At 37.1% G+C, this 23,014-nt stretch overlaps 1 protein-coding gene across 1 annotated transcript; it reads left to right on the top strand.

Moving 5' to 3' along the window:
* Positions 1-9,968: 9,968 nt before the first annotated feature.
* On the top strand, positions 9,969-12,814 carry LOC145095972 (uncharacterized). Its single transcript, XM_079033770.1, has 7 exons — positions 9,969-10,320; positions 10,416-10,660; positions 11,100-11,232; positions 11,287-11,421; positions 11,834-12,302; positions 12,401-12,650; positions 12,752-12,814. Exons 1-7 carry the CDS (start codon positions 9,969-9,971, stop codon positions 12,812-12,814), a joined length of 1,647 nt encoding a protein of 548 aa, XP_078889896.1.
* Positions 12,815-23,014: the final 10,200 nt, after the last annotated feature.

Genomic DNA, 23,014 nt, shown 5'->3' with positions numbered 1-23,014 from the left:
TGCATAATGAGCCTTCAGCCTGACTGGGCCACCTCGTCGGCCTTCAGTCTATCTGAACCGCTCTCCACGCCTCGCAAGTCCTTCAGCCTATCCGGACCGCTCGCTGGGTCTTCGGCCAAACTATGTTCCCTCCTGGGTCTGTAGTCTATCTGGTCCGTCCTGGGTATGTTGGCCTTCAGCACAAAGCAGGACTGCCTCAACTCAACCCCCAATCAAACAACCATGTGCACATATAATAGATAATCACATAATAGTTTATAGACAACAAACCGATCAAAAAGATCATATAACATAGCAACATCCTATAACCAAGATACCGACCTAACTGGTCACTAACATAACATCATCTTATATACCAGGATACCAACCTAAACCAGGTCACTAAACATAATACCATCCTAACCACCAGGATGTAGATCTAGCAGATCAAATAACATATCAAGGAAGTACCCAGATACAACTCAGATAAAGGGCCGGCCTTGGTGCCTTAGACCCTGTTAATATAGTGAAGATAACTCACCTCGCAATGTCGATCTGAACTAAAGAATCAAACTCCCGAATCGCTATCCCGCATGAAATCCCGAACTATCACATGATAAATACCAAGTCATTACACAACATAACAATCTTGACTAGGGGGGGGGGGGTTTCCACGCAGTCCATCATGTCCATTTTGTCTTTTCTCCAATTTGGGCCAAGGCCCAATACCAAAACAAGACCCAACACTAGGTAGGCTTTCCAATCCCACTAGTGGTCCACTAATGGCCCAATTTGCTAAATTAGGCCCAATCCCCCCTAATGGGCCTTACCCAAAGCCCAAACATCTTCTTGGCCCATATTAGCTGACTTCTGATTGCCCACTAAGGTCCAAAGAACCAAAATCCCCTACAAGGCCCAAACCAAGGCGTAAAACTCGCAAGGCCCATATCTGATGAGTACGATGGGCGTACTAGCTAAATGGTGAGTAGCTGGGCGTTCCTGCATGTACGCTTAGCGTACTCCCTTGTTAAGTCACCTTCCCATTAAGTGCTTAATACTCCAAACCAGAAGCTACAATTACATATCCAAGTCCTTTTCAACGTCTTAATCCATAAAGTCACTGACTTGGTGACTTTGCATCGCTCTAATAAGCCCAAACTCCAAAATAACATTCCATTCTCATAGAAATGATCATAAATCATGCTTGACTTCAATAATACATGCAAGATGGATACTTTCTGATGGGTTTTGAGCATTCTAACACTCCTATGGTGTACATGCAACCCTAGAAACCTTAGATCTATGTTTTACTATGATACATGCAAATTTGATTTTCCAACGTTCATAACCTATCTAGCATACATGGGGAACTTTTAAACATAAAAGTTAGTAAGAGATACACACCTTTTGTTGCTGGAATTCCTTTGAGATCCTTGTGAGCCTAGCACCCCAAATGTGACGCCTCAAATGCTTCACACAACACCAAATACACTTGGAATAACTTATAGAGAAATGCAACATACTTAGAAATCGGCTATGCCCTCTTGTTCTTCACTAGTGGCCGATTTTGGTAGCTAACACATCCATTTTTATAGTGTGTCACAAGTAGGGTTACACCATGTAAACCCTAGATGACATGACTTTTCATTTCTTGGATCCATGGGTTCAAAACTACCATGGAGTATCCATGGAGCATCTCATGGGTTTTAGCCCAACTCAATACACCATGGACTACAAGCCCACTATTAAAGAAATGGATGATTACACAATTAGCCCATGTATTTAATTAGTCTTCTTTTGATCACAAAATTAATTCTAAATTAATTCTTGATCAATACTAATTAAATAAAATTAGTAATATATCATAACTTATAATATATTAATAAACCATAAGTGTCCTTTCTCTCATTTTAGTCTACCCAAGTGCATGATGCCATGCAAACCTAATGGACCATGCCAAACCGGGTCAAGTACATACCAAAAATAGTTATGGACTTAGACACCTTATCCAATAGTCTCTCACTTGGATAAGTCTAATAACTATTACTACAAGTATTACTTCAGGAACCGATTAGAAATCGTAGCTCTTTCAAGGTCTCTCAGAACTGAGATAATAATGTCACGCCATTTAAGATAAGTGATCATAAAATCCTCTGCTCTCATGATATAAGTCAGACAAATACATGGAATAATGTCATACTTATTGTCCAACAGTTTGTTTCCCGATTTCCGATTTGTTTGACATAGAACTTAATCGAACACATCAATTTAGTTCTGACCGGGCCCGGTACATAGGTCAAAACAAAATCATCGAGGGGACCAGATATCGCTTCTAATCCAAGAAGGAACGGATAAACTTCAACTCATATGCTTGTTCTACTACTTGTTGAATTATACACAAAGGCACGTTTTATAACATCGAGTTACCAATGTGTTTTCGTACAATCAATGTATAACCAACTCATAGTCAACAACTCATATCTCTAGGTTTGAAGAATTATATGATATTACCGTCTCACGATCACTCGAGATAAATTCCATGAAGTGATACAAGTGAGCGTGGGTTGAATCCAATACTCAGAACTTATGAGCACTCTTGAGGGTCGTAGAAACTCTTGCTATGTATAACTACTTAGACATCTACAAGCCAACTTCATGACAGTGTTGATTCATATCTACTTCCAACATATGACCGACTGTGGATATTTTGAATAAGGTAATTATTCTGGAAGTCAAAACATGCAAAGCTAAAACTATAGTAAATAATTGACAAAGATAGCAACACTTTACTCATAAATAAACAACAACTTTTATTCATCATCAAATCTCGATTACATTTTACAAGTTTCAAAAATACCTATCTAATCTGTAAATCTAATATCATCCTTCATCCCGATGCGCCTCGCATGTTGTAAATGCTTAACCCTAGTCAGTCCCTTCGTGAGGGGATCTGTTGGGTTCTCATCCGATGATACCCTCTTTGCCACGAGGAGTCCTTCTTCTATTTGATGTCTGATAAAATGGTATTTTCTGTCTATGTGTCTGGATTTTCTGTGATCCATTGGTTCCTTCGCTAAGACAACTGCACTTTCACTATTACAGAAAATTTCCATAGGCTCCTTTATAGCTGGTACAACTCCATGGTCTCCGATGAAGTTCTTCAGCCATATAGCCTCCTTCGCTGCTTCACTCGCTGCTATGTACTCTAATTCACAAGTCGAATCAGCTACCGTCTCTTGCTTGGAACTTTTCCAAGTAATTGCTCCTCATTTAAGGTAAAGACCCAGCCTGACTGAGAGCGGAAATTATCCCTATCAGTCTAAAAGCTAGCATCACTATACCCAACCACTCTCAAGTTATCACTCCCACCGAAGGCAAGGACCCAGTTCTTAGTCCTCCGAAGATACTTGAGAATGTTCTTTACCGCAGTCTACTGAGCCTTGCTAAGATTCCCCTGATATTTGCTGACCATGCTCAAAGAAAAAGCCACATCAGGGCGAGTACAAGTCATAGCATACATGATTGAGCCTACAACGGAAGCATACGGTACTCGACTCATTTTAGCTATCTCAGCCACTGTACTCGGACTCTGAGTCTTACTCAGCTTGGCATTACTCTGGATCGGCAAATCTCCTTTCTTGGAGTCTTGCATGCTGAACCTATTCATCACCTTATCCAAGTAAGTACTCTGACTAAGTCCAATTAATCTTTTACTCCTTTCTCTTAATATCCTTATCCCTAGGATATAGGCAGCTTCTCCAAGGTCCTTCGTAGCAAAGAACTTCCCAAGCCAGGACTTCACCTCCTGTAGAGATGGGATGTCATTTCCTATGAGTAGTATGTCATCCACATACAATACAAAAAACCTAACTATGCTCCCACTAGCTCTGACATATACGCATGACTCATCTTTGCTTCCTCGAGAAACCAAACTCTTTGACCTTTTCATTGAAACAAAGATTCCAGCTGCGAGATGCTTGCTTCAGTCCATAAATGGATTTGTCAAGCTTGCATACTCTATTTGGGTACTCTGTACTGACAAAACCCTCTGGATGACTCATGTAAGCATCCTCAGCCAACTTTCCATTAAGGAAAGCGGTTTTAACATCCATTTGCTATATTTCATAATCATGAAATACATCAATGGCTAGCATGACCCTAATAGATTTTATCTTCGCTACTGCTTAGAAGGTTTCATCATAATCAATGCCCTGAGTCTGAGTAAAGCCCTTTGCAACTAGTCATGCCTTATAAGTATGCACTTTGCCATCCATGTCGGTCTTCTTCTTGAAGATCCACTTGCACCCGACTGTCTTACGGTCAGGTACATTGTCAACCAAGTTCCAAACTTGATTGTCATACATGGACTGTATATCGCTTTCCATAGCCTCCTTCCATTTAGCAGACTCCGGGCCTGCCATGGCTTCCTTAAAGCTGTTAGGTTCATCCAAATTTACTAGTGTACTATTACTGATAAATGTATCACCTTCCGCAGTAATATGGAAACCATAGTAATGCTCAGGTGCATTCCTAACGCTTGTGGAACGCCTTAGAGGTAGAGACTCATCAACCGGATCAACAGGAGTTTCCTCCTCAGGTTGATTTCTAGGGTTTGAGGTTCCTTCATCATTTGACTCTTGAATTTCTTCAAGGTCAATTTGCCTCCTACTGTTTCCTTGGCTTATGAACTCTCTCTCTCTCTCTCTCTCTCTCTCTCTCTCTCTCTCGAAAGACCCCTCTTCTTGCCATAAAGACCACATTCTCACTGTGTTTGTAGAAGAGGTAACCAAAGGATTTCTGTGGGTAGCCGATGAAAATACACCTCTCACCTCAAGGTTCGAGCTTATCTTGAGTCTCGCGTCTCACGAAGGCCTCACAACCCCAAATCTTGATGTGGTCCAAATTGGGAACTTTCCCAGTCCACATATCATGAGGTGTTTTGGCAACCTTCTTTGTAGGGACTAGATTAAGGATATGGGCGACAGTCTCTAAGGCATACCCCCAAAAAGAGATTGGTAGCGAAGCTTGACTGATCATGGAGCGAACCATGTCCAACAAGGTCCGATTACGCCTCTCAGCCACACCATATAACTGTGGTGTCCTGGGAGGTGTCAATTATGAGACAATCCCACACTCTTTAAGATAGTCGAGGAACTATGTACTAAGATACTCACCACCTCGATCGGATTGAAGCATCTTGATGTTCCTGCCCAATTGATTTTCTACTTCCTGTTTAAACTCTTTAAACTTTTCAAAATTCTCTGACTTATGCTTGATTAAGTAGACATAACCATATCTACTAAAATCATCGGTAAAAGTCACATAGTAGCGATTAGCATCCCTTGTGGCGGTTTTGAAGGGTCCACATACATCAGTATGTATAGGGTCTAACAAACCCTCACCCCTTGCACAAGTACCAGTGAATGGTGATTTTATCATTTTCCTAAGCAAACAAGATTCACAACTATCATCTGACTTTAGGTCAAATGACTCCAAGAATCCATCCATTTGGAGTTGGCCTATGTGTTTCTTGCTTACATGACCAAGACGACAATGCCATAATGATGCTTTATCCAAAAGCTAGTAGAAGAATCAATACACAACACATTATTTCCTAGGTTATCTACAACCGACACAGTTTCATACAAACCATCACAAGGTAATGCTTTAAAATAAAGAACATTATTAAAGAAAGCATTAATACCACCACATTCATTATCAAAAGAAAAGGGTAAACCCTTGTTTGTACAAACCATGAAAAGAAATAATATATCTCGCCATTTCAGACGAGTAAACACATTTATTCAAATCTAACTTTAACCCACTACTTAGCTACAAAGTATAAACTCCAATCTTGGTAACAGGCGAAGCCTTCCTATTCCCCATGATTAGGTTTATCTTCCCGTGCTCCGCATCCTTACTTTTGCTTAGGCCTTGCAAATCAGAACATATGTGAATACCACAAACTGTATCAAGGACCCGAGAGTTAGAATATGGTGAGTTATTAGACAATATAGTGTAAATACCTACATGGGATGGTTTCACTTTCCCATCCTTGACATCCTGCAAGTACTTTGGGCAGTTTTGCGTCCAGTGCCTCTTATTCTGGCCATAGAATCATTCAGCCTCTTTAGGGTTGGCAGAAGGATTGATAGAACCACTTTTGGTTCCAGATGAGGAGCCTTCAAGAGACTTTCCCTTGGTACCCTTCGAAGGGGTCTTCTTCTTCTTCCCTTTGCCTTGCCCGATAGCCAAAACAGAGGTAGCTGTAGGAGTAGGAGTAAAGGTAACAACTGACTTACCTTTAAGACCACTTTCTGCGGTCTTCAAAAGTCCCTGAAGTTTGTTGAGTGTAAATTCCTCCTTGTTCATGTGGTATGTAATTTGAAATTGGTCATAGCAAGAAGGTAAGGAGTGCAAAATGATGTCAATTGCCAACTCCTCAGGAAAGTTAACATCTAGTTTCAGCAAACGGTCCACATATCTTTGCATCTTTTGCATGTGGCCCGTGATGGGTTCACCATCCTTCATTCGGGTTGTGATCATGGAGGAGATTATTTCATACCGCTCTTGACGAGCACTTTGATGGTACCTTTCCGTCAAATCCTGGTGCATCTCAAAAGGGTAATAGTCCTCATAGGACTTTTGGAGCTCGGCTGACATTGTGGCCATCATGATGCATGCCACTTTAGTGGCATCTCTCTCATGTGTCCTAAATTCAGCGATCTCCTCAAGAGTAGTAGTAGACTCATCGATTTCCTTAAGCTCCTTATCGAGGACATATTCCTTATCCTCGCAACGAGTGACCATCCTGATGTTACGGATCCAATCCATAATGTTTGTGCCATCGAAGATGACTGTCCCACAAAGGTTCATGAGAGAGAAGGAGCATGTAGGGTTAGACCCCGAAACATTGTTGTTGGAAGACATCTGAAAAGAAGAAAACAAGTTTAGATTAGATATATATATATATATATATATATATATAGTCCTTAATAAAACACCCAAATGTAATATTAAAGTTGGGACCCAACATAATATATTATAACTTAGAAGAGGGATGTCATAATCTAAGCCATAACATATTTGAAGGTAGGTGAATTACGATTCACCAATTTCCACCATGAAAACGAAATAAATAATTAGGTTTTAATTGGTTTTGAAATTCCTAGGTTCTTTTGAGATTCATTGAACTTTTCAATTGCATGTTTCAATCTCGAATGTGCCCTTCAATTTTTGTGACTGGGATGCCGAGGATCACAAACAAGGTGTGAATACCCATGCAAATTCACTTGGTACCCTTAATATTATCACCTAATCAATGTGCCAGTTACCCACACGTGCTCTACCAATCTATGATAAACATTAAGTCACCATTTGTTATCCTTACTAGCCCAAGTTAGTGTGCCGGTTACCCACAAACGCTCCACCAACGACTTGGTAAGGTACAAAGTGTGAATTTCATGGGTTAGCACCATATTCAATTTTTCCTAAAGTAACTAAGATCGGGAATTATAAGACATCTAGTTACTTTATAAGAATCATCATACTTTTAATGAGAATTAAAGTCATTGTCCTCCCCATTCGACTAACGACCCTCCACCGATCAAGGAAGCGGTGGGTGAGAGTGGACACCCATTAAGCTGCTATTTTATAGGCAACAACCTTATACCCCCCTTATAGACCGGCTTCGTAAATGAGGCCTACTAACAGTAAAACGACTTGATCTTATATATATACATATATATATATATATATATATATATATATATAATAATAATAATAATAATAATAATAATAATAATAATAATAATAATTAACCATTAATGTTATAATAATATAAGGGTTGAATTTTAACTTTTAAAACTCTAAGGGTTTGGAATTAAAGTATTCTTAAATGCGCAACTTTACAAATTCAAAACTTGAGGGTACGTTTTCAAACTATTCAAAACTCTTCATTTCATAACTTATGAGTTAATAGTTCATAAAAGTGAAGACTCTTCATTTTTATGTAACTTATGTGTTTTAAATGGACATTAAAAGAAAGTGACTTTTGGTTATCCATAACTTGAGGACAAGTGATGGATCCCATTAAACACATAATAGATCAATAATTAATCATTAAACAATTTAGCAAGGAATTCCTATGATCTAACAATAACTCATAAGAACATGAACATGCATATCAAAACTTCAAGAATCATATGAACACATATAAACATGGAATTTTGATATTAGCCATTGTAAATGGATTAGCATAACCATTACACCATCTAAAACAAGTTTTAAAACACCAAAACAATTTAGGGTAATCTTTCTAGTCCATTTCCAGCAACAAAAGTCGAAAAACCAGTCAGAGCCTCCTACTTGTCGAGTATAAGAACCTACTCGACGAGTAGGATGAATTTGGTCTTGGACTTGTCGAGTCCCCCCATGGAATCAGCGAGTCCACTGTCTAGACAGCAAGTTTTTCAACTTTTTCAACAAGTTTGCATCAAATATCAAGAAAACAAGTCTAGGATTTGATACCACTGATAGGTTTTGAGCATTCTAACACTCCTATGGTGTACATGCAACCCTAGAAACCTTAGATCTATGTTTTACTATGATACATGCAAATTTGATTTTCCAAGGTTCATAACCTATCTAGCATACATGGGGAACTTTTAAACATAAAAGTCAGTAAGAGATACATACCTTTTGTTGCTGGAATTCCTTTGAGATCCTTGTGAGCCTAGCACCCCAAATGTGACGCCTCAAATGCTTCACACAACACCAAATACACTTGGAATAACTTATAGAGAAATGCAACATACTTAGAAATCAGCTATGCCCTCTTGTTCTTCACTAGTGGCCGATTTTGGTAGCTAACACATCCATTTTTATAGTGTGTCACAAGTAGGGTTACACCATGTAAACCCTAAATGACATGAATTTTCATTTCTTGGATCCATGGGTTTAAAACTACCATGGAGTATCCATGGAGCATCTCATGGGTTTTAGCCCAACTCAATACACCATGGATTACAAACCCACTATTAAAGAAATGGATGATTACACAATTAGCCCATGTATTTAATTAGTCTTCTTTTGATCACAAAATTAATTCTAAATTAATTCTTGATCAATACTAATTAAATAATATTATTAATATATCATAACATATAATATATTAATAAACCATAAGTGTCCTTTCTCTCATTTTAGTCTACCCAAGTGCAAGATGCCATGCAATCCAAATGGACCATGCCAAACCGGGTCAAGTACATACCAGAAATAGTTATGGACTCAGACACCTTATTCAACACTTTCTGCCTTAGAGACTCATTTTGAACTGAGAGTGGAAACTCTAAGTCCAGAAATCGGATTTGAACCATAAATATCTATACTCAGGACCAACATTACTTCCAAATCAAGCTCCACTAGATCTGAGCATTCTTGAGGAAAGTTACAAACTTTATACCTCTAGAGAGTCTCAAATGATTATGTTATTCCAGATCTATGAGCTTAAGCTTCCTAAGTCCTTCCTAGTTAACTTCTTCTTTCCTCTTCCAAGCTTAAAACACCAAGATCGCCCCTCAAGATCAAGATCACACAAGAATGAAGGAATAAGACATTCTAGGGTTTTTCTGAGGTTGGGGATGCTGATAAAGAGGATCGGGTTTGAGCCATAATGTTCCTTATATAGTGATCATCCCCCAAATTAGGGTTTAGGATCTTTGAGAGTATGTTGGGCGTACTCCTCCTACACCCGTGATCATTTAACCTTCTACGTTGGGCGTACCCCATCTTACGCTGGGCGTACTCGCCCAGTTGCCAACTTTTTCATGCTTGGTCGTTTGTTGCCACTTCCTTCCAACCCAAGGGCCAAAAGTGACATAATTCAAATCCGAGGGATGAATACGAAGCCACTTGAAAAATGGGATGTTACATTTTGGTATATGTTGGTTATTTTTTTCCTTGATTGTTGTTTGTGATAATTTGTTCTTATGGCTGGTCCTTCTGAGCCTCCAAGTGGAAGTGGAAAGGATGATCAATTTAATTTTGATGATACTCTCTTTGTCCACCTCTCTGATAATGCTGTTATAACTATTGTTACAATAAAGTTAACTGGTAATGAGAATTTTAGATTATGGACGAGTTCTATGTCTAGAGCTCTTAGGGATAGGAATAAACTCGGATTTGTTGATGGAAATTTTAAGAAAGCTGATGTTGATGAAGCTAAAAAAACTAAATGGGATAGGGCTAAAGCTGTTGTTTGTTCTTGGCTTTTGTCATCTATTTATAATTCCGTTTATCAGAGTCAAGCTTATTCTGATGTAGCTGAGGACATATGGAAGAGTCTTTTATCAACTTATAACAAGTGTCATGGGTCTGTTGTTTTTAATATTCATTAACAGATCAATACACTTAAACAAAATGAATTTCACTTTCAGACTACTTTAATAAGCTTAACTCTCTTTGGAAGGAGTTTGGTGGTCTTACTAGTCTTACTGAGTGTACATGTGAAGCTGCTATTAAACTCAAAGACCATTCTAATCTCATGAAACTTATGCAGTTTCTCAGTGGTCTTGATGATTCATATAGTCAAGTCAAGAGTCATATTTTACTTATGGAACCTTTACCTAATGTCAAAACTAAGTTTCTATATTGTTTAGAGAAGGGTCTCTTCAAAGGAATGGTTCTTTTTCTTCTCTTCAATCATCTAAGTCTCAGTCTACTGCTTTTAATAGTAGGTTTAATAATATGTTTAACTCCAATAGTTCTAATAAAAATAAAAATCAAGTTGTTTAGTTTAAGAATTGTGGTATTAGAGGTCATTCAATTGAAAAACGTTACAAGATAATAGGATATCCAAAAGATTTCAAGCAAAGAAGTGAGTCAAATAATAAAAAAAAATTCTCTGGTAACTCTGTTACCACTTCTTCTGGGAGTTCTAATACTCCTATCTTAACTGATTCTATTGGAGATTATGAGTTTCATCATCTTACTAAGGAATAGTACATCAAGTTTTTACAACTTATAAATGATAAACAAGCTAATGAGAAGTATCTGCTAGTGCTAATATGGCAGGTACTTGCTTATTTCAAGCTCTTAATTCTTCTGTTAATTGTCAAAAGTGGATTGTTGATTCAGGAGCCAATCAACATATGATTCCTTCTGAATCTCTTCTTCATGACAATGTGGACGTGTCTAAATTAAATCTTCTGGTTAGTCATCGTAATGGTACTTTAGATAAAATTGAGAAGATTGGTAATATGAACATATCTAGTTCCTTAACTATGTTTGATGTTTTTGCTGTTCCAGACTTTAATGTAAACTTGTTATATGTTCATAAATTCTGTAAAGACAGTAATTGTGAGGTCATTTTTAATGAACATAGTTGTAAAATTCAGGGTTTACAATCAAAGGAGATGGTGGGGAATGGTAGAGAATCTGGAGGTCTCTAATACATAAATAGTGTGCCTTCAGGTAATTCTTTCAGGATTAATAATTCCTCATCCATTTGTTGTGTTTCTAAACTTACATGGCATAACAAACTTAGCCATCCTTCTGATCAAGCTTTAGTTTCTTTAATGCATAAACTCAATTTTGAAAATGATACTCTTCTTCCTTATGATGTGTTTCATAAAGCTAAACAAACCAGAGAGTCATTTCCTGTTAGTCAACATGTCACCTCATGTCTTGGTGAATTAATTCATCTATAGAGTGACCACTATAGAAGGATTTGGATATTTCTTGACCATTGTGGATGAATATACTAGAGCTAATTAGGTTTATTTTTTGAGGTCAATGGATGAAGTTTTTTATTGTCTTCTTGTGTTTTTTAATATTCTTTTAAATCATTTTGAAGTTGAAATTAAAACAGTTAGGCCAGATAATGGAACTGAGTTCATAAATAATAAGATGAAACAATTATTTGAGTCTAAAGGAATTATGCATCAAACTTCATGTGTTTATACTCCACAAAAAAATGGAGTTGTGGAAAGAAAGCACAGACATAATTTAAATGTTGTCATATCTTTAATCTTTCAATTTCGTTTATCTCTTAAGTATTGGGGAGAAGCTGCTTTAACTTTTGTTTTCTTAATCAATAGAACACCTACTTCTGTTCTGAAAGGTGCCTCTCCTTATGAAATTGTTTATAAATCTTCTCCTACCTTTGATAAACTTAGAGTTTTTGGATGCTTGTGTTTTGCAACAAAATTGAATAATTTGGATAAATTTTATGAAAGTGGCCAGTCTATTAGGGCTACTAGATCTGGTCGTATTGTACATATACCTGCTAAATTTAGTGACTATGTTGTGGAAGGAAAACATAAGTATGGAATTGAATGATCAATTAACTATTCTTCTCTTAATAATGAAAATCTTTGTTTGTTTCAAATCTTAATAAAATTATTGAACCGAAATCTTATAGTGAGGCTGCTTTATATCCAAATTGGATAAAAGCAATGAATGAGGAAATGGAGGCTCTTTATAGAAATAACACTTGGGAAATTACTGATCTTCTTATAGGAAGAAAAGCCATAAGGTATCGATGGATATATAAAATTAAACGTAAATCTAATGGTGAGATAGAGAGGTTTAAATCTAGAATTGTAGCTAAAGGATATAGTCAACGAGATGGTATTGACTATGAGGATACTTTCTCTCCTGTTGCTAAAATGGTCTCTATAAGAATAGTTTTATCTTTAGCTTTTCATCATTCTTGGCCTTTATATCAACTTGACATAAACAATTCTTTTTTTATTTGGTGATTTGTCTGAAGATTTTTATATGGCTCTTCCTGAAGGATATCACTCTAAAGGTGATGTCAGAGTTTGTAGACTAATAAAGTCACTTTATGGTCTTAAACATGCTCCTAAGAAGTGGAATGAAAAATTATATCATTCTCTTTCAAGTTTTGGATTTAAACAAAGTATAAATAATTATTCCTTATTTGTGAGAAATCATGAAATACAGTTGTAATTCTACTGGTATATGTTGATGATATTATTGTCATAGGAAATAGTGATGTTGAATTGGAAAATGTTAAAAAAATTTAAAGTCACAATTCTTTATTAAAGATCTAGGAGAATTAAAATATTTTTTGGGAATTGAGGTTATTAAAACTGATAATGGAATTTGTTTAAATCAAAGAAAATATTGTTTAGAACTGTTACATGAATTTGGAATGCTTGCTTCTAAACCTGTTAAAACTTCTCTTGAAGCAAATATGGTTTTTAAAAGAGAATCTGACTTGGATAATTCTGATTATGTAGTAAATATTACTGAATTTCAGAAATTAATTAGAAAATTAATTTACTTAACCATGACCCGTCCAGATATGTCATATGTTGTTCAAATTTAAAGTCAATATATGCATAAGCCATATAAGTCACATTGAAAAGTTGCATTCGGACTTTTAAGATATCTTAAAGATTGTCCAGGTAAGGGTATTCATATAATAAAGAATAGTTCTCTAAATCTTGTTGCTTTTGTGGATGCTGATTGGGCTAAATGTTTATTTAGTCGTAGTTCAGTTACTGGTTTTCTTGTATACTTTGGATGTAACGACCCAAATTTCACGTCCAAAAATTTTCTTTTCAAATCAATACTTTAGAAAAAAATTGTAGTTTAAAACACTGTCTGTTCAAACCATTTTATAAAGTACATCGTGTCTGAAAAACTGAAATATGAAAACAGTCAACTATCAGAGTACAAAATCCCAGAATGACCTATGGTGCGGAAACAATGTGCGTGTATGATGTGCCGCTACCGCGCCAGCTCCTTCCCCCTTGAAGAAGAGGTACCTGAAAACAAAACTGTATACCGTAAGCACGAAGCTTAGTGAGTTCCCCCACTGTACCGCATACCATATAACCACATAACATACATATATTGTCAGGCATATCTGGGTGCCCGACCTACCCCTTCGGTCCTCTCGACCGGATACTGACTAGTATATCTGGGTGCTGGCCTCCCCTTCGGTCCTCTCGACCGGATACTGGGGACTATTTCACCCCCTACTACTACCACATAACACATATCACATAATCTATCTAGCATGGTTGGGCATGACTGCCCCTTCGACCCTATCCAAGGTATTATCCTAGCTAGCATACCAAAACATTGATACTAGGGTAATAAAACAAATAGAATACATAACTTGTTGTTGTTGCTTGACTCCATGAAGCTTGAGTGCCTAGTGCCCCAATTGTGACATCTCAAATGGTTCACACAACACCATGAACACTTGGAATAACCTTGAGAATAAGGATACTTTGGTTCTCTCTAGTGAAATCGGCCTTGCCCTTTTTGTGTACACACACTAGTCCCATTTTACCAACCAAGGACATCTTTATATAGTGTGGAGATTAGGGTTAAACCCTAATACCCATGACCTTTCATTTCATATGATCCATGGGTTAAACACTCCATGGACTATCCATGAAAGCTTAGCCCAACCTAAATGAACTTGGCCCGTCACACACATATATCTAAGAGTCCATATTTAATTAGTTCCTTTTGATCACTTAATTAATTACAAATTAATTCTTGATCAATACTAATTAAATAATATGATTATATATTAATATATTAGAACTTATAATATATTAATATAAATCACTACTATCCTTTTTCCTTATCTAGTCAATCCAATTGTCCCGATGCCATACAACCCAAATGGACCATGGCGGGTCGGGTCAAGTCTTACCAATTATAGTTCTGGACTTAGACATTAATCCAACAGTCTCCCACTTGGATAAGTCTAAAACTATTGTTGCTAGTATGACTTCATAACCCGACTAGCAATCGTAGCTCTCAAAAGCTTTTGTCGAACTCTGACCTTGTCGATGAACTCTGACTTTTGTCAATGACTTGTCCATTAGATAAGGGATCATATATTCCTCCATTCTAGATATCATATGGACTGAGACATGGATTATAAATCATTCTCTCTATCCATTTGTTGTTTCCCGATTTCCGATTTATGACGACTGACTGATTGAACAAATCAAATCAGTCCTGGCTTGGCCAAGCACTCACATGTATCATCACTAAATCATCGAGGGGCACACATATATCGCTTTTATCCCGAAGGTAAAAGGAATGGATAAAGTTCGACTCATATGGCTTGTTCTACTACTTGTTGAATCATACACAAAGGCACGTTTTATAACACCGAGTTACCAATGCGTTTTCGTGTGATCAATGTATAACCAACTCATAGCAACAACTCATATCTCTAGGTTTGAAGAATATAAGATATGAGATCACTAATGATAAAATCTATGAAGTGATTCCAATGAGCATGGGTTGAATCCAATACTCAGAACTTATGATCACTCATGAATGTTGTAGCACCTCTTGGCTATGTCCACTACCTTGGACATCTACAAACCCGATTCATGACAAGCTTGCCTTAATACCTACTTCCAACGTATTATCGACTGTGGAAGGTTTGAATAACTTAGTCATTTGGAGAGAACAACCTAGCTATTCTGGAAGTCAAAACATGCAAAGTGAAATACAAGAATAATCGAATCCAATATGGTCTCAGAACTTATGAATATAAATAAAACAACTTTTATTTATCACCATATTGATTACACATTATTCATTGTATACTGTTTCAACTATCAACTTTATTCTTGAATTAAAAAACCTAGTTGTCCCATGCTCTAAGCATGTACACTATGTTTTTCTAAACAATAGCTTTGCCATACACCAAGTATGCACTCTATGTTTGTCTATGATCCTTACTTTGTGAAATAAACCAATTGACCATAATTTCAATGATTCTAATTTCACACTCCCAAATGCTTATCGTAAATGTAAGAATTCCAAATTCTTATCATTTATCGAAATCTGTTAGATTTTAAGCTTAAATGCACTACCCTCTTATAATGAATGTGTCCAAAGTCACAAAGACTTGTCAACAACCATTACAAGGTATTCTAATGAATACCTACTCCATGGACACAAAGTCTTATGTTCAAAGTATGCATTGCTTTGAACATGCTTCTTGCACTAAGTTTTTTCCTAATCTTACACAGATTTCTTCCATCTATGGAGACAACTCCATATTCCTATTTTGACTATCACTCCTGAACAAGGGTTGCCTCTTTTCAGAATATATCAATATGGTCCTTCCAGAATTAACACCATCCTTCCAACTGTCCCTGAGCAACCAATCTTTGGTAAACCTTAGATTATCCTCGACAATTGCTTAATCACTTTAGTCTTATCCAATTCTAGACCTTTTCCCTCCTTAATGCCCCACACATTTGGAAAATTTAGAAAGGATAAGTATTATAGCACATGCAGTCGATCTTGTACCCAAAGAAAATGGGACACGATTCATGATGTCTCACGTAAAGACATGATTCTAGACAAGTCTTTTGCTACAATATTTTTTATTTGCCTTGTTCTTAAAGTTTGACTATGAAGAGGGATGTCGCAATCATAATCGAATTTTGAGAACGCAATATATAGAATTTTCTTAAGTTGAACCAAACCAACATAAATTTCATATATATATATTCTTGACTAAAGACGATTAAAATCTAAATCTAAGCCTTTTAGAATTGAAATGAATTATAATTTCCTCTCCCTTAATTATAGAAAAACAACTTTTTCAACCCCTGCAACCTCACGAATTGAAACTTCTGTTTTGTATAATTAACATTGCTAACTTTCAATACTTATCATAATTAGCATGCTCCCACTAACATGATGATTATTAGCATAACACTTATGCTCCCACTAGTTTTGACATGTACTCAGAAATCAGCTGGAATTATAGAAATCAATACTTTATTGACTTTCTTACCAAAGTTCAGACTTCTGATACGAGATGCTTTGATAAAAACTTTATCAAAATTATACACCTTTCCTTAGATCATGCATGTGTGTCTAAACAATTTCAAAACTATGAAAAGGGATTCCATAAACATAGTCTCAATTGTTTAGACCTTTGTCATTTCTCACAAGTCCTTTTTAGTGTGCTGGTTAACCACACATGCTCCACTAACGACTTTGAGAATGCAAATATCACAATTGCCATCTAGTTAAAATCTGCTTAGTGAAAGTGTTTCCTTACCATCATTTTCATGATTCGGAGAAAAACCTTATCACCCTTAGATTTTATGGTATATGTGTTCCTTTCCATGTGAATTTTTGTCAAAACCATAATCACAAGACAAGATTAGTGACAATTCCAAATTCATATGGACTGAACTTGTGCAATCTTAAATTCTTGCCACCTAACAGCACAAGGGCTTGCCATTGCTTCCAAGTTGTTATACAAAGCCAACTATAACTGGGATGGGCACAGATATGTCAACATGATAGGTTATAAACCTCAAGTCGTGTGCTAGTGAAGAACTTTAGTTTTTATTCTTGATTAGTTCTTAAGACTTTCAAGACCTTTAAGACTCCCACTGTCCTCTTGACATATAAGACTCTCTTGTCAAACATCCAAGAGATAGTGTGGATTCTTTATCAAGACTAACACTTCTCACAATTGGCCTAAGTTGGTCTATGTTTTATCCAGAATATCACAACTTACCAATTTAAAATGTACAAGAGTAGGATACTTTTACTCTTACACTTGACTAGTGTTAAGAAACCTTCCTTTAAGATATGTCACTCAAGTTACAATCTTGGAGTATGACTCTAAGAATTGTTTTTTGGAATGAGGTATGAATCAACTTCTTGATTTGACCACTTCTACAATTCATAGCTCCTCTTCTTAGCTATCAGAATTCACTTAGAGGATGAATTGTGATAAGGTCTCGTAATCATTAAGATGATCATATAACATGATACTAAAGTACTCTCCCATCTTTTCGGATTTGAGAAACTTTTAATTTGATTCTTCTCATTCGTTCTGCCATACATCGAAACTTTTTCAATGTTTCAGAATTATACTTGAACTTGTAAGTATAACCATATTTACTAAACTTTAGTAAATCTTGACGAATCGTCTTAACGATTATTTGTGGCGGGCTTGATCAGTGCACAACAATGTGTACTAGATCCCTTAGTACTTTACTTGACTCACACATCCATGTGAACAAGTAATTAGTCTTAATTTTCCAATACTTGAAAGTTCTCATTCATCATACTATACAACTTGCATGAGTCCAAGTTTCAGTCCATTTTAAACTTGGGTGATGAGAAGCTTTCCTTATTTGGTAAATTTAGACACTACCACAAATGAAAGAATCAAAACCATTTTCCTATATTACTAGAAATGGAATCATATAAGCAACAATTTTTCACAAATGCCATTGTAAGGATACTTAAAATAAATAAAATCGAAAATTTCCTTTTATTTTAAAAACTTTGCGGAAAAAGTCATCCTTACAATCCATATGGAAACCTTGTTGTTATCTATTCCTAATCAATGTGTCATAACTCCTATGTAACAACTCAAAATTTTGATGCGATCGAAATCCATCTTCGCGATTAGAATCAACATATACTTCCTTTAAGCTTTCTCTCTTTTCTTTGACTCTTATAACATCACCATGTGACTCAGTCACATTATGTAATAAGAATCTCCAGATAGGAGCTTAACAGAGTTAGACAATGGACTCTACCTGAAGTAGAGTCAAACTTATTGATTTTAGCATCCTTAGGTAACTTTGGCAGCTTCGCAATCAATACCCCTTCCTTTGGCAATTTAACATATGGACCCTTTGGTAATGGTACATGGGACTCTCACAGACTTAGCTTTTCTATTTACCATTTGGTCAACCGAGTTGACTATGGCCGATCCCTTTCCATTGGGAAGAGAATGCTTTTTCTGGATTTCCAGTGTCACCATTGTCAACGTCCATAAAGTTTTGGGAAGTCGATCTTCTAATCAAATTTGCTTTACTAGCCTTCCAAATCATTGCTGATTCAGCAGCACCAAGCAAATAGATAAGATCATTAAGGGTCTTGTCATAGTCTGTTTCATAGAAGTCGCAAAGGAACTCACTATGTGACTTAGAAAGTGATTGAAACACCAACTTTCTCAAGACTTTGACACCCAACTCTCCCGGCTTGTCAATATGTGACTTCATTTCCAAGATGTGATCACACCTAGGCCTTGCCTTGCCAATAGGGCTTGAGTGACCTTGAACTTGTGGGTTACGGGAGAATAATTGGAGGAGGTGGAGTACTGCGGTCGGATACTTGACGAAACACCTCTTGAATGGGTCGATCCTGAGTCCTCTGACGAGCTCGAAGTTCCAATATTTCAGCTCGTGAGGCAGCCAACTGCTACAGCAGGGTTTTATTTGTCCTCCGGGTCCGTTCCATGTCTTCTTCAAGACGGCGGATGCTGACTGTGTTGACACCTGAGTCGGCATCAATCTCTATGACTCGGTCGACGGCTGCTCCACCTTGCTCGACAATACGAGCTATTCTGCGGATAATGACAGGCAGAGCTCGGTCAGTAGAGCCACCATCACTGACGTTGTAAAAGGTTCGGTCTCCAAAGTATGGTAAGGGTTGTCCCTGATCATTACTCCAGCGGTTCAGGTTGCTTGCCCATATGGGTGTAGGACCTGGAAACGCTGGTCGAGGGTTGTTGTTCGGGGCTTGACCTACAATCGGTAGGTTGTTGACTTCAGGCTCGGAGTCGGACCCATCTGAAAAGCCTTCTGCGAGGTGATCATCCAAAGGGATTGGATGATCAACTTCGGGCTCTTCATCGATCCACCCGTCATTGCCTTCATTGGGAAAGTACGGGTCGCCATGATGGATATCTAGCCATCAAGATCTATGCGAGAATAGAGGTATAAGAATATAGTATACGTGTAACTAGTAGCGCAAAATACTCCTATAGTATTTTAAGTTTAAATTCTATTGATCTTCTTGTGGTATGGTTGGTAAGTTTTTAGACTTGTTAACCTATCACAACCATTCTAAGGCATGTGCTAATCACTCCTAGGATCAGCATAGTTGATCAGGCTATGCCATTCCCAGGACTGACCATACATCCCCGAGCTCACTTGTGATATTTAACAATCGTAATACTTTTGTTCTTGTCATTGTGACACTTATTTTAGTATGAATGCAGACTAGTATACTTAGTTAAATATTTTATTATTTTAAGTATAGACTCTTGGTCAGAGTTTAATCCCCAATGGGTTTATAGTTTAGTATATCTTTTATGGGTTGATATACTCAATTCACTATAAACAATGCTCTGATACCAATCTGTCACACCCCAAAACCAAGAACGGCGGAAACGTTCTGGGGCGGAGGACGTCATGTAAGGTAATCACAACACAGTAAATGTAAATAGGCAAACAACATCATCCATTGCATTAAATATATAAATTTAATACATGCGTGTTCTGTACAGTTTTAGACACCAAAAATATAACGTAAATCAAAATAATAAAATGATGAGTCTTGAGTACGCTCCATCATCTCAAAAAGCTGGCATCGGTACCTGTCTACTGATGACCTGAGAATACAAGTTATTTTGAAAGAGTTTATCAGCATTAAGCTGGTGAGTTCATAAGTATTTTAGTGTCAATGATCATTGTCAAAAACGTTTGAACTTGTCCCAATGTATAAGTTTGTAAAAATGTAAATAAATGTTTAAAAGTATTTGCAAAAGTTTGAATCTCTCAGAAAATCCTATATTTTCTATAAAAGTAACCTTCTACCAAGGCTTAACTGTTTTGTAAACTCGTCTGTTGTAAAAGTGTGTGATTACCCAAGTATAACTATCATTTGATAAAATATAGTGTGTACATTAATGCTTAAGTGAGATTATCACCAAAATATGTAATGGGTAAATCATTGTAGTACTGTAGTTTTGTATAATAAGAACTACTGTTGTACTAATTACTACTACCTTAAACCGGATTTATATTAAGGTATAATGTGATAATTGCACCATACTATCGACTGATAACAACGACATAAAGAACGGTCGTAATAACGGAATGACGTTTGGCACCCGCAGACCTGCAGGTCCGGCTGTAGCTAGCAGCAAGGTGTAGGATAGTCAATCCAGTATAGATCTATACGCAAACTCAACGCTCTCCCTCCAAGAGAATTCTGGCTACAACTCGGGCCATGACATTTAAGGCATGCTCCGATACAGTGGATCACATTTGTTATCGTATTCTTGCATGTGTGATGAAATGTTTCTTGTTCTAGTATTGTTGTATATGTTCTCGTAGTATAGTTGTATATATTCTCTTCCTAGTATAGACTCATGAATGAACTGACTCATTGATCTAGCAGTTGTAATAGTTTGATTCTGTGTTACCCCGATGGTAACTTGTTAACAGTGCGTTTAGTACATATGATTATGGAAGTACTTTCATGTCTATATATGTATATTTGATATATAATTAATATGGAAACGACCTTCGGATGGTCACCCAAAATCCTATCAGACCACATCCAAATCGAGGAAAAGGAAACAAGGTGGATAGCCTTCCTAAGTCCTTTAAACATTATTTATACGTCTATACATATATGGGCATGCAATTTGTAATATAAAAGCATAAATAAGTATTTATAAGGCATTTGAAACATAAGTATTATTTTTAAAGAAAGATTGACTTGATGTCAATCTATAAAACCATTTGAAGGTGTAGATTTGATTAAAACAGTTTAAGTATAAGGAACATTTGCTTAAATCACAGTTGCAGTGTAAATTCGAAAAGTAAATGGGTTTGGAAAACATTTAGAAGTAAAACAGTTTGATAGATAGTTTGAATAGTGATAAAACCACTGATTTCCCTAGTTATTAATCACATGTGATTAGTACAATCACAGGTGATTGAAACAATAACTATAAGTATTTAACTTGCATTCCCCCCCTTTTGAAAGCATATAAAAGCATTTAGAATATTTAACAGGTTGATTAAGGGGTATGAAACTCACTTGATTGATTGAGGAAAGCGAGATGGAAAACCGGGCAGAGTTTCGTCTCGGAAAACGGATTTTTCTCGGGATTCTCGGGAATCTCGGGAGTAAAATCGACCCTCGGGACTTGAGCAAAAAGACCAGAGCTTCGGGTTATAACGGGCACGGAAAACGAGACAAAGTTGTGAGAGAGAGGAGAGAAATGAGCAACATTTTCGGAAAGCCTCGCATCCTATTTATAGGAAGGCTGAACCGCCTCCGAACGCGGGGCGTACGCTCGTACGCAGCGCGTACGCGTACGTCATGCATGACCGAAGCCTCGACTGCCTCGGTTCGGATGGGACGGGTTGCTGGGTACGCGGGTCGGATGGGACGGCGGGTCGGACGGGACAGCGGGTCGGACGGGTCGGAGCTTCGGACGGGTCGGACGGTTTAGAACTCTTCGGATAGTGCGACGTGGACGATCCGAGACCCTCGATCTCAGTACGCGGGGCGTACGAAGGTACGCAGGGCGTACTTCGGTCCAATCCGATGACTCCTCTTCGGATATTACCGGGAATTTATAATTAAATTCTTATTTATTTTAAATAAACTAAAAAAATTCATATCTCCCTCATACGAACTCCGTTTTTGACGTTCTTTATATCCTCGCGAAGGTGAGACCATGATCTACGACTTTCGTTTAGATTCCGTTGGCTAATTCCGAAATTATTTTTATTATTTATTTATTAAAATGACGTGATTAAGGAATTTCTTCAAAATTTCATAACTTCCTCATCCGGAGTCAGATTTGGACGTTCTTTTTATGTACGCAAACCTTGATATGATTCCTATTACTTTATTTAATCCGAATAAGATTTTAGGAAGGTTACATTTTGACCTAAATTTGATCGGTTTTACATTACATTGACTCGAAATATCGGGTTGTCACATCATCCCCCCGTTAGAAGGAATTTCGTCCCGAAATTAGACTTTTAAGCAAGCTAGAATTTACAAATAACTAAGCAAAAAGGTGAGGGTATTTCAGTTTCATCTGATCCTCACGTTCCCAAGTGAATTCCGGTCCTCGCTTGGCATTCCAGCGAACCTTCACGATAGGGATACGGCTTTGCTTTGTCTGCTTGACCTCACGGTCCATGATCTCTATAGGTTCTTCCAC

Source organism: Lactuca serriola, chromosome 3 (genome assembly GCF_051521515.1).
Source record: "Lactuca serriola cultivar US96UC23 chromosome 3, Lser_US96UC23_V15, whole genome shotgun sequence".
Classification (NCBI taxonomy): Eukaryota; Viridiplantae; Streptophyta; class Magnoliopsida; order Asterales; family Asteraceae; genus Lactuca; species Lactuca serriola.
This window is presented reverse-complemented; position numbering and strand designations above follow the sequence as displayed.

Coding starts and splice junctions, on each gene's coding strand:
- LOC145095972 (XM_079033770.1), top strand. CDS start 9,969: ATGGCTGGTCCTTCTGAGCCTCCAAGTGGAAGTGGAAAGGATGATCAA. Junction 11,422..11,833: donor GAATGGTAGAGAATCTGGAG/GTCTCTAATACA, acceptor ATCATTTTGAAG/TTGAAATTAAAACAGTTAGG. Junction 12,651..12,751: donor TCTCTCCTGTTGCTAAAATG/GTCTCTATAAGA, acceptor ATTTGTCTGAAG/ATTTTTATATGGCTCTTCCT.